This window comes from Zonotrichia leucophrys, chromosome 25, assembly GCF_028769735.1.
Source record: "Zonotrichia leucophrys gambelii isolate GWCS_2022_RI chromosome 25, RI_Zleu_2.0, whole genome shotgun sequence".
In the NCBI taxonomy this organism is placed as follows: Eukaryota; Metazoa; Chordata; class Aves; order Passeriformes; family Passerellidae; genus Zonotrichia; species Zonotrichia leucophrys.
Genome location: NC_088194.1, coordinates 462,783 through 479,292, shown reverse-complemented (window position 1 = coordinate 479,292; position 16,510 = coordinate 462,783). Strand labels below are relative to the sequence as shown.

Sequence of the window (16,510 nt, the reverse complement as noted above, 5' to 3'; positions counted from 1 at the left end):
TTCCATCCCTGCTTTCTTTGCAGCTAAAACTGCTGTGAATTCAATGGGATCTGTAGGATTTCTCCTTGCTGTGCAAGACCAAAATTCCCTCTTTGCTCACTGCTGAAATAGCAGGATTGGGTTTTTATTTTTTTTTTCCCCATGTTTATTTGAGCTGGAGGTATGAAAATTCTCATTTTGAGCGTTCACAGCCTGCCCTGTGGGGTTGTTTTCCGGCTCCCTGCAGTAACAGTGCAAATGTTCTTTTGTGCAGGTGAACCAGCTTGGTTTGCTCTCCAATTCCACCGAGGCAGCAGCTCCTGCTGAGCAAAATTCAGGTAATTTATTCTCCCTCTGGGTGCAAATTACTGCACCCAAGAACTCTCAAAGCATCATAGGCAATATCAGCATTTTCTCCTTGGGAGGTTCTGGGAAAAAGTCCCTGATAAAGGGGGTTTAAAAAAAATTAAGATTTTATTTTCCATTAAACTGTTTATTTTCTATTAAGCTATTCCATTAAAATTTTAAAATTTAATTTTAAATTTTTTTAAATTTCAATTTTTAAAATTTAAAACTATCTGTAACTTTTATTTTAATGGCATGCTATTATTATTATTATTATTATTATTATTATTATTATTATTACTATTATTGTTATTATTATTATTATTGTTATTATTATTATTTCATTTTATTAATAGCTTTTCCTAAGCAAGCGGTGCTGATCACCATTCTGTGTTATTGCAGAGCATTAAATTATTTATTCTCTGTTAAACTATTCCATTAAAATTTTAAAATTTAATTTTCAAATTAAAAAAAAATCGAATATTTTTCATGTACAATTATTTATAATTTTTATTTTAATGGCATGGGATTATATTATATTATATTATTATATAGGTTATATTAAATAATTATATTTATTATATTATATATATTATATTATATTATATTATATTATATTATATTACATTAATTATATTATTTTTTATTATATTTATTATATTCATTTTATTATTTTTATTTCATTTTATTAATAGTTTTTCCTAAGCAAGGGGTGCTGACCACCACTCTGTGTTACTGCAGAGCACCTGACACTTGCTCTGAATTATTTCTGTGCTTTGTCATGAAGGTCTTTCAACACAAGCAGTTCTCTCTCAGCATAAAATAATCAGAATATTATCATAATTATCATAAAATAAATAAAAAAAAAAGTAAAAATCCACTTCTTTTCCTTCAGGAAAATGCTGAGGAGCCTGAAAGGACTCGTGTGCCATTCTCTGAAGGTAAGCCCTGTAAGAGTCTGGTGCTATTTCCAATATTTCTGATTTCCTGTGGCCTGGAATGACAATTTTCAGCATAGAAAATGAGTGAATTCCCACTGTGGGCTGAGGGAAGAGCAGCTCCAGCATTCCCACATTTCCCTGAGGAGTCTGGGGAGAGGGAGCCTGGCTGGAGCCAGTTCTGAGATCCTGCACCTTCCATTCAGGTGTTTCTCAGGAAATAGGGATTATTCCACAGCTCTGCATGGCTGGGATGTCCAGAGGAACAACCCAGCAGCCTTGCACAGATGATGTGGGAAGGGTTTTGCCAAAAATCACAGAATTTTGGGATATTCCCAGCTGGAAGGATCCTGGCCCTGCAATCCCCCCACCCTGTGCTGGCATCTCCCAATGCCCTGGAGCTCTGGCAGCCTCTGGGACAAAAACCTTTTATTTTTCCTTCATTTTCTGTGCCAAAAATGGCTCAATGCTTTGGGTGAGTGTGGTGATGCACTCTGCCCCAGCTCAGAGCATCCCTGTGCCATCCAAGAGCCTCCTTAAACCCTAAACAGCATCAGGAGTTCATGGAGCTGGAATTTTTTCCTGATGGAGAAGAGCTCCAGCTGCGTGGTTTGCTGCTGCCTTTTCCAGGCTTTTCCCCTCCAGCACAGCCAGGTGGCTGCAGCTGTGGCTGTGCTGTGCTTCCCTTCCTGGGCAGGCTGTGGGAACAGCCCAGAATTCCTGGGACATTGGGAAGAGCCCAGAATTCCCAGAGATTCCTGGGACATTTGGAACAGCCCAGAATTCCTGGGACATTGGGAAGAGCCCAGAATTCCCAGAGATTCCTGGGACATTTGGAACAGCCCAGGATTCCTGGGACATTGGGAAGAGCCCAGAATTCCTGGGACATTGGGAAGAGCCCAGAATTCCCAGAGATTCCTGGGACATTTGGAACAGCCCAGGATTCCCCAGCCTGGGATCCCTGGAAGGTGCAGGACCAGCCTGGGATCTGTGGAACACGAAGGAAGAGCCCGGGGTCCGTGGGACAAGTGGGACCAGCCCGGCATTTCCTGAGATTTTCCTTTCCAGGGATCCCAGCATTTCATTTCCAGGGATCCCAGCATTTCCAGCCTGGGATCCCTGGATCATGCGGGAGCAGCCTGGCATTCCCCAGCCTGAGATCCCTGGGACATTGGGACCAGCCTGGGATCCCTGGAAGATGTGGGGACAGCCCAGGATCTCTGGAACATAGGGGACCAACCCAGCATTCCCAGAACCTGGGATCCCTGGAACATGCAGGAACAGCCCGGGATTTGTGGGACTTTGGGAACAGCCTGGGGTGGAACATGCAGGACCAGCCCGGGATTCCTGAGCCTGGGATCCATGGGACATTGGGAACAGCCTGGGATCCATGGGACATGAGGGAACAGCCTGGGATCCATGGGACATCAGGAACAGCCCGGGATCCATGGGACATCTGGAACAGCCCGGGATCCATGGGACATCAGGAACAGCCTGGGATCCATGGGACATCAGGAACAGCCCGGGATCCATGGGACATCAGGAACAGCCCGGGATCCATGGGACATGAGGGAACAGCCTGGGATCCATGGGACATCAGGAACAGCCTGGGATCCATGGGACATCAGGAACAGCCCGGGATCCATGGGATATCAGGAACAGCCTGGGATCCATGGGACATCAGGAACAGCCCGGGATCCATGGGACATCAGGAACAGCCCGGGATCCATGGGACATCAGGAACAGCCTGGGATCCATGGGACATTAAGAACAGCCTGGATCCATGGGACATGAGGGAACAGCCTGGGATCCATGGGACATTGGGAACAGCCTGGGATCCATGGGACATTGGGAACAGCCCGGGATCCATGGGACATCAGGAACAGCCTGGGATCCATGGGATATCAGGAACAGCCCGGGATCCATGGGATATACGGAACAGCCTGGGATCCATGGGACATCCGGAACAGCCTGGGATCCATGGGACATCCGGAACAGCCTGGGATCCGTGGGACATCAGGAACAGCCTGGGATTCCCGAGCCTGGGATCCATGGGACATCAGGAACAGCCCGGGATCCATGGGACATCAGGAACAGCCCGGGATCCATGGGACATGAGGGAACAGCCCGGGATCCATGGGACATCAGGAACAGCCCGGGATCCGTGGGACATCTGGAACAGCCTGGGATCCATGGGACATCAGGAACAGCCCGGGATCCATGGGACATCAAGAACAGCCCGGGATCCATGGGACATCAGGAACAGCCTGGGATCCATGGGACATGAGGGAACAGCCTGGGATCCATGGGACATCAGGAACAGCCCGGGATCCATGGGACATCAGGAACAGCCCGGGATCCATGGGACATCAGGAACAGCCCGGGATCCATGGGACATCAGGAACAGCCCGGGATCCATGGGACATCAGGAACAGCCCGGGATCCATGGGACATCCGGAACAGCCTGGGATCCATGGGATATCAGGAACAGCCTGGGATCCATGGGACATCAGGAACAGCCTGGGATCCATGGGACATCAGGAACAGCCCGGGATCCATGGGACATCAGGAACAGCCCGGGATCCATGGGACATCAGGAACAGCCCGGGATCCATGGGACATCAGGAACAGCCCGGGATCCATGGGACATTCGGAACAGCCTGGGATCCATGGGACATGAGGGAACAGCCCAGCATTCCCAAGCCGGGGACCCCTGGAACGTGTGGGACCAGCCCGGGACCCCTGGAACATGTTGGACCACCCTGGGACCCCTGGAAGATGCAGGACCAGCCCAGAATCCGTGGAACATGGAGGAAGAGCCCGGGATCTGTGGGACAGGCGGAACCAGAGCCAGAATTCCCTGAGCCTGGAATCCCTGGAAGGTGCAGGAGCAGCCCGGCTTTCCCAGAGCCCTGGATCCCTGGGACATCGGGAACAGCCCGGGATCCCTGGGATATTGGGACCAGCCCGGCATTCCCAGAGCCCGGGGTCCTTGGAACATGAGGGAAGAGTCTGGAATCCCTGGAAGGTTCGGGAGCAGCCCAGGATCTGTGGGAGATGTGGGACTAGCCCGGCATTCCCGGAGCTCGGGATGCATGGGACATCGGGAACAGCCCGGGATCCCTGGAAGATGCAGGACCAGGCCAGGATCCGTGGAACATGAAGGAAGAGCCCGGGATCCGTGGGACAAGTGGGACCAGCCTGGCATTCCTGAGCTCAGGATCCCTGGGACATGGGGAACAGCCCGGCATTCCCAGAGATCCCTGGAAGATGTGGGAACAGCCCGGCATTCCCCAGCCCGGGATCCCTGGATCGTGCGGGACCAGCCCAGGATCCGTGGAACATGAAGGAACAGCCCGGGATCTGTGGGACAAATGGAACCAGCCTCGCATTCCCAGAGCCCGGGATCCCGGGAAGATGCGGGAACAGCCCGGGATTCCCGGGAGATGCAGGAGCAGCCCGCGATCCCCGAAGATTCGGGAGCAGCCCGGTATTCCCCAGCCCGGGATCCCTGGATCGTGTGGGAGCAGCTCGAGATCCCGGGGAGATGTGGGAACATCCCGGGAAGGTGCGAGAACACCTCGGGAAGATGCGGGAACACCCCGGGATGCCGGGAAGATGCAGGAACAGCCGAGGATACCGGGAACATGTGGGAACTCCCCGGGATATGCGGGAGCAGCCCGGGATCCCGGGAAGATGCGGGAACACTCCGGGAAGGTGCGGGAACACTCCGGGATCCCGGGGAGATGCGGGAACACCCCGGGAAGATGCGGGAACACCCCGGGATCCCGGAAGGTGCGGGAACACCCCGGGATCCCGGGAAGATGCGGGAACACCCCGGGATCCCGGGAAGATGCGGGAACACCCCGGGATCCCGGGAAGATGCAGGAACACTCCGGGATCCCGGAATGTGCGGGAACAGCTCCCCCTCCCGGCTCGGCGCTCCCGGTTCAGCTCGGGCACCACGTGATGGTTTCGCTGCCATTTCAGGGATCCCGGAGAGGCGGCTCCTGCCCTTGGGCAGATGGAAACTCAGCCCCAAATCCGCTCCCTGCTCGGGGAAAACGGCGCTGGGGAGGCTGTGGGGATGGGCATGGCTGTGCAGGGCTGCAGGGGAGCTCTGTGGATGTTCTGACATTCCAAATCCCAGGGATGTGCTGGAGATGGCTGTGCAGGGCTCTGTGGATGTTCCAAAGCCCAGGGATGGCTGTGCAGGGCTCTGTGGATGTTCTGACATTCCAAATCCCAGGGATGGCTGTGCAGGGCTCTGTGGATGTTCCAAAGCCCAGGGATGGCTGTGCAGGGCTCTGTGGATTTTCCAAATCCCAGGGATGGCTGTGCAGGGCTCTGTGGATGTTCCTGATGTTCCAAAGCCCAGGGATGGCTGTGCAGGGCTCTGTGGATATTCCATAAGCCCAGGGATGGCTTGCAGGGCTCTGTGGATGTTCCAAATCCCAGATGGGATGGCTGTGCAGGCTCTGTGGATGTTCCAAAGCCCAGGGATGTGCTGTGGATGCTGTGCTGGGGCTCCGTGGATGTTCTGACATTCCAAATCTCCACGGATGGCTTGCAGGGCTCTGTGGATTTGTTCCAAATCTCAGGGATGGCTGTGCAGAGCTCTGTGGATGTCTACATTAAAGCCCAGGGATGGCTGTGAGATGCTGTGGATGTTCAAGCGGATGGTTCCTGTGTTTCCAAATCCCAGGGATGGCTGCTGCAGGGCTCTGTGGATGTTCCAAATTCATGGATGGCTGTGCAGGCTCTGTGGATGTTCCTGGTTCCAAAGCCCAGGGATGGCTGTGCAGGGCTCTGTGGATGTTCCAAAGCCCAGGGATGGCTGTGCAGGGCTCTGTGGATTTTCCAAATCTCAGGGATGGCTGTGCAGGGCTCTGTGGATGTTCCAAATCCCAGGGATGGCTGTGCAGGGCTCTGTGGATGTTCCAAAGCCCAGGGATGGCTGTGCAGGGCTCTGTGGATGTTCCAAAGCCCAGGGATGGCTGTGCAGGGCTCTGTGGATGTTCCTGGTGTTCCAAAGCCCAGGGATGGTGCTGGGTTTTGTTCTGAAATCCAAGCAGACTGCAGAGCTCTGTGGATGTTCCTGATGTTCCAAATCCCAGGGATGGCTGTGCAGGGCTCTGTGGATGTTCCAAATCTCAGGGATGGCTGTGCAGGGCTCTGTGGATGTTCCTGATGTTCCAAATCCCAGGGATGGCTGTGCAGGGCTCTGTGGATGTTCCTGATGTTCCAAATCCCAGGGATGGCTGTGCAGGGCTCTGTGGATGTTCTGACATTCCAAATCCCAGGGATGGCTGTGCAGGGCTCTGTGGATGTTCCTGATGTTCCAAATCTCAGGGATGGCTGTGCAGGCTCTGTGGATGTTCCTGGTGTTCCAAAGCCCAGGGATGGCTGTGCAGAGCTCTGTGGATGTTCCTGGTGTTCCAAAGCCCAGGGATGGCTGTGCAGGGCTCTGTGGATGTTCTGACATTCCAAAGCCCAGGGATGGCTGTGCAGGGCTCTGTGGATGTTCCAAAGCCCAGGGATGTGCTGGAGATGGCTGTGCAGGGCTCTGTGGATGTTCCTGGTGTTCCAAAGCCCAGGGATGGCTGTGCAGGGCTCTGTGGATGTTCCAAAGCCCAGGGATGGCTGTGCAGGGCTCTGTGGATGTTCCTGATGTTCCAAAGCCCAGGGATGGCTGTGCAGGGCTCTGTGGATGTTCCTGGTTGTTCCAAAGCCCGGGGATGGATGCTGAGTTTTTGTTCAGGAGGAGGGACCAAGCACCTCGGTGCTCTAAACTCAGGATGTAATATTAATTTATAAACTCAGGGTATATTCCAAACTCAGGGCTGGCATTTTCTGGGTGATCAGGTGGCAAGAGTCACCTTCTGTATTTATTCATGTGTTAAACTGGCATCTTTGTGCCTTGCTCAAGGCTGTAAATCGTCACCTCCGTGGATTTTCAACTATAATAAGCCATCCTAAAGGATAATTTGTATTTGAGGAGGAAAAGGGCAACGTGGGAACAAGATGTGCTGGGTGATCTCCCTGTTTGCACTGCAGCTGTTTGTCCCAGAGGCTCCAGGCTGGTTTCATTCCTTCCCTAACAGGAGGCCAAGTGCCCAAATGCTGATTCAGGCATCTGGAATGTGCCTGATCCCGCTTTTCCCCGGAGCCCTGGTGGCTTTGCAGTGGCTCCCTGAGGTGGCAGCAGAGCTGTGTCACACCACAGCTGTCCCTGCTCTGAGCTCTGCCTTCTGCTGCTCTCACCCACACGCACAAAACAAGAAACTGCTGCCTCTGTTGAGCCCTGTCAGTGCTGCTGAGGGGCTCTCAGAGCCTGTCTGGAGGATGCACTTTGCAAATCGTTGACAAATGTTTGTGTTTTCTTTCAGCACAGCATAATAAAATGCTTGTCCTGCCTCGCCTGTTTTGGCTGGGCTTGCAGGCAGGCTTCAGCAGTCTGGCTGGGGGAAAAAAAATGAATTAATCAGCTTAGCTGGCTTGGTTTGGTGTCTCAGCCACGTCTGGGTCCTCTTGCCAGAGTCTGGATGCAGGGAAATCAGTGTGGGGAGTGTGATTATAAATATCAGATAGTGGGCAGAGCTGCACTAATTAATCCCTGGGTAATTGAGGTGATTATGGATTGTTAGACAGGATGAATTTTCAGGGTGCTGCCACTCCTCAGTGTGCAGTGAGGCCTTCATGGTTTCATGTGGCATCTTAAGGAATTTTGTGTAAATTGGGTGAAAAAACCTCAAATTTTGTGTTTTGGGTAAAAATCAGGGTTTGGCTCAGTGAGGTGGAATATCAAATAGTGGGCAGAGCTGCACTAATTAATCCCTGGGTAATTGATTATGGATTGTCTAGACGTCTGGGTCCTCTGCCAATGCTCTGTGATGAGGGCATTCAGGTTTGGATGGGGCATTTATAAATTTATGTAAATTGGGAAGCTGCAAATTTTGGTAATAGTGGTGATTATGGATTGTTAGACAGGATGAATTTTCAGGGTGCTGCAACTCCTCAGTGTGCAGTGAGGCCTTCATGGTTTCGTGTGGCATCTTAAGGAATTTTGTGTAAATTGGGTGAAAATACCTCAAATTTTGGGTAAAACTCAGGTGCAGGGTTTGGCTCAGTGAGGTGGAATATCAAATAGTGGGCAGAGCTGCACTAATTAATCCCTGGGTAATTGATTATGGATTGTTAGACTGAATTTTCAGGGTGCTGCAACTCCTCAGTGTGCAGTGAGGCCTTCATGGTTTCATGTGGCATCTTAAGGAATTTTGTGTAAATTGGGTGAAAAAACCTCAAATTTTGTGATTTGGGTTGTGCAGGGCTTGGCTCAGTGAGGTGGAATATCAAATAGTGGGCAGAGCTGCACTAATTAATCCCTGGGTAATTGAGTTATGGTTGTTAGACAGGATGAATTTTCAGGGTGCTGTCACTCCTCAGTGTGCAGTGAGGCCTTCATGGTTTCGTGTGGCATCTTAAGGAATTTTGTGTAAATTGGGTAAAAAAACTCAAATTTTGTGTTTTGGGTAAAAAATCAGGGTTTGGCTCAGTGAGGTGGAATATCAAATAGTGGGCAGAGCTGCACTAATTAACCCCTGGGTAATTGATTATGGATTGTTAGACAGGATGAATTTTCAGGGTGCTGCCACTCCTCAGTGTGCAGTGAGGCCTTCATGGTTTCGTGTGGCATCTTAAGGAATTTTGTGTAAATTGGGTGAAAAAACTCAAATTTTGTGCTTTGGGTGGTGCAGGGCTTGGCTCAGTGAGGTGGAATATCAAATAGTGGGCAGAGCTGCACTAATTAACCCCTGGGTAATTGATTATGGATTGTTAGACTGAATTTTCAGGGTGCTGCCACTCCTCAGTGTGGGCACTTCCAGCAGTGAGGCTCCATGTGGGATCTTAAGGAATTTTGTGTAAATTGGGTGAAAAAACCTCAAATTTTGTGTTTTGGGTAAAAATCAGGTGCAGGGTTTGTGAACATAAAAATTATTAATGTTTAACATTATAGCACAGTTTCTATTTTAACATGTTATGAACTAAAACTATATTAAACACACTACTTAAGAAAATTAATACATGTTTAACATAGTACATGCTTATGTATTATGTAAACATATGTGAACATAAAAATTAATAATGTTTAACATTATAGAACAGTTTCTATTTTAACATTATGTTATAACCTAAAACTGTATTTAACACATGACTTAAGAAATTTAATACATGTTTATGTATTGTGTAAACATAATACATGTGAACATAAAAATTAATAATGTTTAACATTATAGAACAGTTTCTATTTTAACATTGTTATAAAGTAAAACTGTATTTAACACATTCCTTAAGAAAATTGATACATGTTTAACATGATACATGTTTATTATTATGTGAACATAAAAATTAATAATGTTTAACATTATAGCATGATTTCTATTTTAACATTATGTTGTAACTAAAATTATTTAAAATTATTTAAAATATATTAATACTTACTGTAATGTAAATATAATATATAATGTATATGTAAATAAATACATTAAACCCATAAAATTATTATGTTTAACTTTATAGCACGTTTCTATTTTAACATTATTATAACTAAAACTGTATTTAACACATTCCTTAAGAAAATTGATACATGTTTAACATGATACATGTTTATTATTATGTGAACATAAAAATTAATAATGTTTAACATTATAGCATAGATTCTCTTTTAACATTATGTTGTAACCTAAAACTATATTTAACACATTACTTAAGAAAATTAATATGTTTATGTAATAATGTTAAATATGTAACATAAAATTAATATAATACTTTAACATTATAAATCTATTAATCGTTTAACATTATAGTCTATCAGTTCTATTTTAACATTATGTTATAAACTAAAACTATATTTAACACACTACTTAGGAAAATTAATGCATGTTTAACATAATACATGTTTATGAATTGTGTAAACATAAAATTAATAATGTTAACATTATAGCATAATTTGTATTTTAACATTGTTATAACCCAAAACTACATTTCACACACTACTTAAGAAAATTGATACATGTTTAATATAATACATGTTTATGAATTGTGTAAACATAAAATTAATAATGTTTAACATTATAGCATAGTTTCTATTTTAACATTATGTTATAATCTAATTTTAGATTATGTTACAATCTAAAACTATATTTCACACACTACTTAAGAAAATTAATACATGGTTATGTATTATGTAAACATAATACATGTGAACATAAAAATTAATAATGTTTAACATTATAGCATCGTTTCTATTTTAACATTATGTTATAAACTAAAACTATATTTAACACACTACTTAGGAAAATTAATACATGTTTAACATAATACATGTTTATGAATTGTGTAAACATAAAATTAATAATGTTTAACATTATAGCATCGTTTCTATTTTAACATTCTAACCTAAAGCTCTATTTCACACGCTAGCTAAGGAATGAGTACAGGATAATTTCCAGCACAACCCGTGTGACACTGATTAATCCCTGTCCCCCTGGTGTCCCCAGCTGGAGCGAGGCTGTGCCCTGCCCACTGCCAGGGCTGCCCTGAGCTCGGTGCCCGGCCCGGCTGTGCCCGCAGCAGCGCCCGCAGCAGCGCCCGCAGCCATCTTCCACACCGGCGAGAGCGACCCGGTGAGTGACGGCCAGCACCGTGTGCCCTGGGTGCCACCACTGTCCCCTGCCTGCCACCCTGTGCCCTGGGTGCCACCGCTGTGCCCTGGGTGCCATCACTGTGCCCTGGGTGCCACCGTGTGCCCTGGGTGCCACCAGGGCCATCCTGCCACCGTGTGCCCATCCTGCCACCGTGTGCCCTGCCTGCCATCACTGTGCCCTGGGGCCACCGCTGTGCCCTGGGTGCCACCACTGTCCCCTGCCTGCCACCGCTGTGCCCTGGGTGCCATCACTGTGCCCATCCTGCCACCAGGGCCATCCTGCCACCATTGTCCCCATCCTGCCACCACTGTCCCCTGCCTGCCACCGCTGTGCCCTGGGTGCCATCACTGTGCCCATCCTGCCACCAGAGCTATCCTGCCACCATTGTCCCCATCCTGCCACCAGTGTCCCCTGCCTGCCACCGCTGTGCCCTGGGTGCCACCAGGGCCATCCTGCCACCATTGTCCCCTGGGTGCCACCATTGTCCCCTGGGTGCCACCAGTGTCCCCTGCCTGCCACCATTGTGCCCTGGGGTCACCAGTGTCCCCTGGGTGCCACCAGGGCCATCCTGCAACCACTGGGGCCATCCCGGCACCACTGTCCCTGCACACAGCCAGCTCTGTCTGCCACCAGGGCCATCCTGCCACCCCTGTCCCCAGGGTGCCACCAGGGCCATCCTGCCACCGGGGGCCATCCTGGCTGCCACCCCTGTCCCCGGGCTGCCACCAAAGCCATCCTGCCTCTACTGTCCCCTGGATGCCAACAGGGCCATCCTGGCTGCCACCACTGTCCCTGCCACAGCCAGCCCTGGCTGTCACCCCTGTTCTGGCACACACCAGCCCTGCCTGCCACCAGGGCCATCCTGCCACCACTGTCCCTGCACACAGCCCTGGGACCATCCTGCCACCCACCCCTGTCCCCAGGCTGTCACCACTGTCCCCTGCCTTCCACCAGGGCCGTCCTGCCACCCCTGTCCCTGCACAGAGTCCTGGGACCATCCTGCCACCCACCACTGTCCCCAGGGTGCCACCACTGTCCCCTGCCTGCCACCAGGGCCATCCTGCCACCACTGTCCCTGCACAGAGTCCTGGGACCATCCTGCCACCCACCACTGTCCCCAGGGTGCCACCACTGTCCCCTGCTGCCACCCAGGGCCTGCCGGGGACAGTCACACTGCCCTGACAGAGCCTGGGACCATCCTGCCACCCACCACTGTCCCAGGGTGCCACCACTGTCCCCTGCCTGCCCACCAGGGCCATCCCTGCCACCACTGTCCCGCACAGAGTCCTGGACCATCCTGCCACCACACCCCTGTCCCCAGGCTGCCACCAGGGCCATCCTGGCTGCCATCAGTGCTGCCTGGGACTGTGCTGGGGGTACAGGGAGTGCACACACCCCTACACCAGGGTTACACACACACACACACACACACACCCCTACACCAGGGTTACACACACACCTACACCAGGGTACACACACCCCCACACCAGGGTTACACACACACACACAACACACACACACACACCAGGGTTACACACACACACCTACACACAACACCAGGGTACACACATACCTACACCAGGATTACACACACGCACACACATCTACACCAGGGTTAGACACGCACACACCTACACCAGGGTTACACACACACTCACAGGGTTACACACACAACACCAGGGTTACACACACACACCAGGGTTACACACACACACACACACACACCCACACCAGGGGCACACACACACCTATACCAGGGTTACACACACACACACACACACACACACCACACCAGGGTTAGAACACACACCACACTACACACCAGGGTTACACCACACATCACAGGGTTACACACACACACACCCCTACACCAGGGTTACACACACACCAGGGTTACACACACACCAGGGTTACACACACACGCACACACACCAGGGTTACACACACACCCTACACCAGGGTTACACACACACACACCAGGGGCCTACACCAGGGTTACACACACACACACACACACACACACACACCCCTACACCGGGTTACACACACACACACCCTACACAGGGTTACACACTCCACACACTCCCCCTTACACCGGGGTGTACACACACACACACCCCTACGCCAGGGTTACACACACACACACACACCACCACACCAGGGTCACACACACACCCCTACACCAGGGGTACACACACACCAGGGTTACACCACACACACACACCATGGTTACACCCACACACACACACACACACACCAGGGGTACACACACACACCCCTACACCAGGGTTACACACACACCAGGGTTACACACACACACCCACCACACCCACACCAGGGTTACACACACACACACACACACACACACACACACCTACACCAGGGTTACACACACACCAGGGTTACACACACACACACACACCTACACCAGGGTTACACACACACATGCACACACACACACACCATGGGCACACACACACCAGGGTTACACACACACACACACACCCACCAGGGTTACACACACACACACACCAGGGTTACACACACACACACACACACACCAGGGTTACACACACACACACACACACACACCTACACCAGGGTTACACACACACACACACACACACACACACCAGGGTTACACACACACACACACACACCCCTACACCAGGGTTACACACACACACACACACACACAGCAGGGATCAGCTCCCTGAACGGGCTGTGCCTCTGTGCCTGTGCAGGGCCCCCGCTCCCGCTGCAGCCTGGCAGCTCCTGGCACCAGGGCTTGATCCCCTCTCCAGCGCTGCCCAGGTGAGGCTGCACAGCTGGGACAGGCTCAGCTTCTCATCAGACACCTTCAATCTCAACCCCAGGCTTATTCCTCCCTGGACAACCCTCCCTGGGCTGGCTGTGAAGGGATAAAATCACAAAACCCACAGCCCAGATGGCCTGAGCACAGCTCTGCAGCATCACAGCTGCAGCCTCGTGTGTCTGGAGCACAAAATGAAGGGCAGGGAATGAATGGAATGAGCTCGGAGGTGCTGCTGTGTAATTGGAGCCTCTGGGATTCCTCGGGGGTCTCTATGGAAACAGCAGCAGGAGATGATCTCACACGTGACCCCAGGATTGCACAGCACAGGCCAGATGGCCGCCATTGTCCCCTCTGTCCCCTCTGTCCCCTCTGTCCTGGGCCTCCTTTTGGGTTGCCAGGCAGCTGGCTCTGCCCTTGTGCCCTGTGCAAAGCCTTGGCTGGGGCACCCTGCAGAGGAGGGCATATGTGGCCCGAAGTTTAGAGTCCGGCTAGCTGAGGGCGAAAGGCCGACGCCCCTCTGCAATTCCTGGCCAGCGCCCTTCGGCGTCTGAGGGCCTCGGGCTGTGCTGGCTGCGGACTGGCTCACACCGCTGGTATTGGGGAGGAACGGAGCTGACCATTTCCCGGGGGTTAAACATCGGTTTATTGAAGGTGTTGCGGGATCCAAACACGGGGAAACCAACCGGGAAGAAGTTTCTCCATAGGGGGTGAAACAGGATTATAAAGGAGGGGTGCAGAGGGGGGCATATGTGGCTCGAAGTTTAGAGTCCGGCTCACTGAGGGCGAAAGGCCGACGCCCCTCTGCAATTCCCGGCCGAGGCGTCTGAGGGCCTCGGGCTGTGCTGGCTGCGGACTGGCTCACACCGCTGGTATAGGGGAGGAACGGAGCTGACCATTTCCCGGGGGTTAAACATCGGTTTATTGAAGGTGTTGTGGGATCCAAACATGGGCAAACCAACCGGGAAAAAGTTTCTCCATAGGGGGTGAAACAGGATTATAAAGGAGGGGGGTGGGTACAGGCGGAGCCAATTGGGAAAGGTGAGGGGATGAACTTCACAGAACTGACACTCCATGGAGACCAATAATCAAAAGGTAAAGGAGGTGTCCTGGGACCCCAGCCAGCCACCATCTCCAGAGAGGAGAAGGTTCTCAAAACCTGGGAGGAGAAAGGGAGTGATTGACTGGACAGGGAGGAAACAACTTTCACTTATAAGGGAAACCAGGGGAGGAGCAATTACATATCGGCAACTATGAATAGCGGTTGCTATAGCAACTTAGCTGACAGGCTAGCAGTGGCGGGAAAAACTGGGGAACGAAACCATTTTACACATAATAGGGGAGAACAATACATAAATTGGGGGAATAACACAAGAAACTTAACAACACACTACAACAGCACCCCAGCCCCTGCACCCCACAGTCCCCTTGAAACGGGGCTGAGAAAGCCACGAAAAATCACATTTTTCATCAAAGTCTGTGTACCCTGCCGTTAGCAAAGCTCCAAGTGAGGAAACACGAGGATAAAGGACCCACATTGTGCAGGAGAGTGAAGGAATTTGCCCCAAAGTCATGCAGCAAGTCAGGGATGGAGCTGAGAATGAAAATGGGGTCCTGCTCTTCTGGAAAACCTCAGGTGCTGTGTCCAGGAGAACTCCAGGAAATCCAGTTGGAAATGAGCTTGGGAAAAAGAAGTTTGTGACACCTCCTTCTGTTGGAATCCATGAAGTTAGAGGGTTTTTAGGAAATGGTTAAAAAAGTGTAGGCCTCAGACTGAAGTTTTGTTAGCATTGCAAATATTTCCCCTATAGATTTCATTTCCCCTAAATACCTGAATCCCACACCTTCCAGCAGGGCACCTCTAGAACAGCCAGGATTTAACATTTCCCCCTGTTCCAAAGATTTCCTGACTATTGAACCCCCAATTTGGCAGCTCCAGCAGGTGGCACCTCTAGAACAGCCAGGATTTAACATTTCCCCCTGTTCCAAAGATTTCCTGAATATTGAACCCCCAATTTGGCATCTCCAGCAGGTGGCACCTCTAGAACAGCCAGGATTTAACATTTCCCCCTGTTCCAAAGATTTCCTGACCATTGAACCCCCAATTTGGCATCTCCAGCAGGTGGCACCTCCCTTCAGCCAGGATTTAACATTTCCTCCTGTTCCAAAGATTTCCTGACATTGAACCCCAATTTGGCAGCTCCAGCAGGTGACACCTCCTTTCAGCCAGGATTTAACATTTCCCCCTGTTCCAAAGATTTCCTGACTATTGAACCCCCCAATTTGGCAGCTCCAGCTTTTGCTGAAGTTCCCAAATTTCCTAAAAATCATTCCTTGGATCAGGAATTCCTCAAATGCTGCAGCTGTGCCAAGGTAAAACCACAAGTCCAGGACACCCTGGCCTGTCCTGTGTGTCCCAGGGAGGGTGGAACAGGGGTGGCTGCTGAGTAAAAGGGGCAGAAAATGTGAATTTTGGGCTGAAAATCTGTCCTGGAGAAGGGAAGGGAGACTTAACAATAACCCTGGGAGCAGAAAATTCATGGATATGCAGCAGAGCTTCCATGAAAAGTCCATCAAAAACTGGGAAAAGCCAAATATTCCTGGCCAAGCATGCAGAAGAAACCTGCTGGCACATAAAATAAAGAAAAGAAGGGAATTGTTGTATTTGTTGTTGTGCATGGCAGTTTTTATATATAGCAGGAATGATGGTTTTGCTATAAATCCATGGA

The 16,510-nt window shown here is 50.2% G+C and overlaps 1 protein-coding gene across 4 annotated transcripts in view; it reads left to right on the top strand.

Moving 5' to 3' along the window:
• DAP3 (death associated protein 3) overlaps positions 1 to 16,510 on the top strand; it is a 32,347-nt gene that overhangs the window by 676 nt on the left and 15,161 nt on the right. For all 4 annotated transcript variants that reach the window (XM_064732401.1, XM_064732397.1, XM_064732399.1 and 1 more), the window contains exons 2-4: positions 254 to 317; positions 1,220 to 1,265; positions 10,823 to 10,948. In XM_064732401.1, coding sequence (XP_064588471.1) covers positions 1,224 to 1,265; positions 10,823 to 10,948 — 168 coding nt within the window. In that variant the 5' untranslated portion in view covers positions 254 to 317; positions 1,220 to 1,223. The remainder of the gene's footprint in view (positions 1 to 253; positions 318 to 1,219; positions 1,266 to 10,822; positions 10,949 to 16,510) is intronic.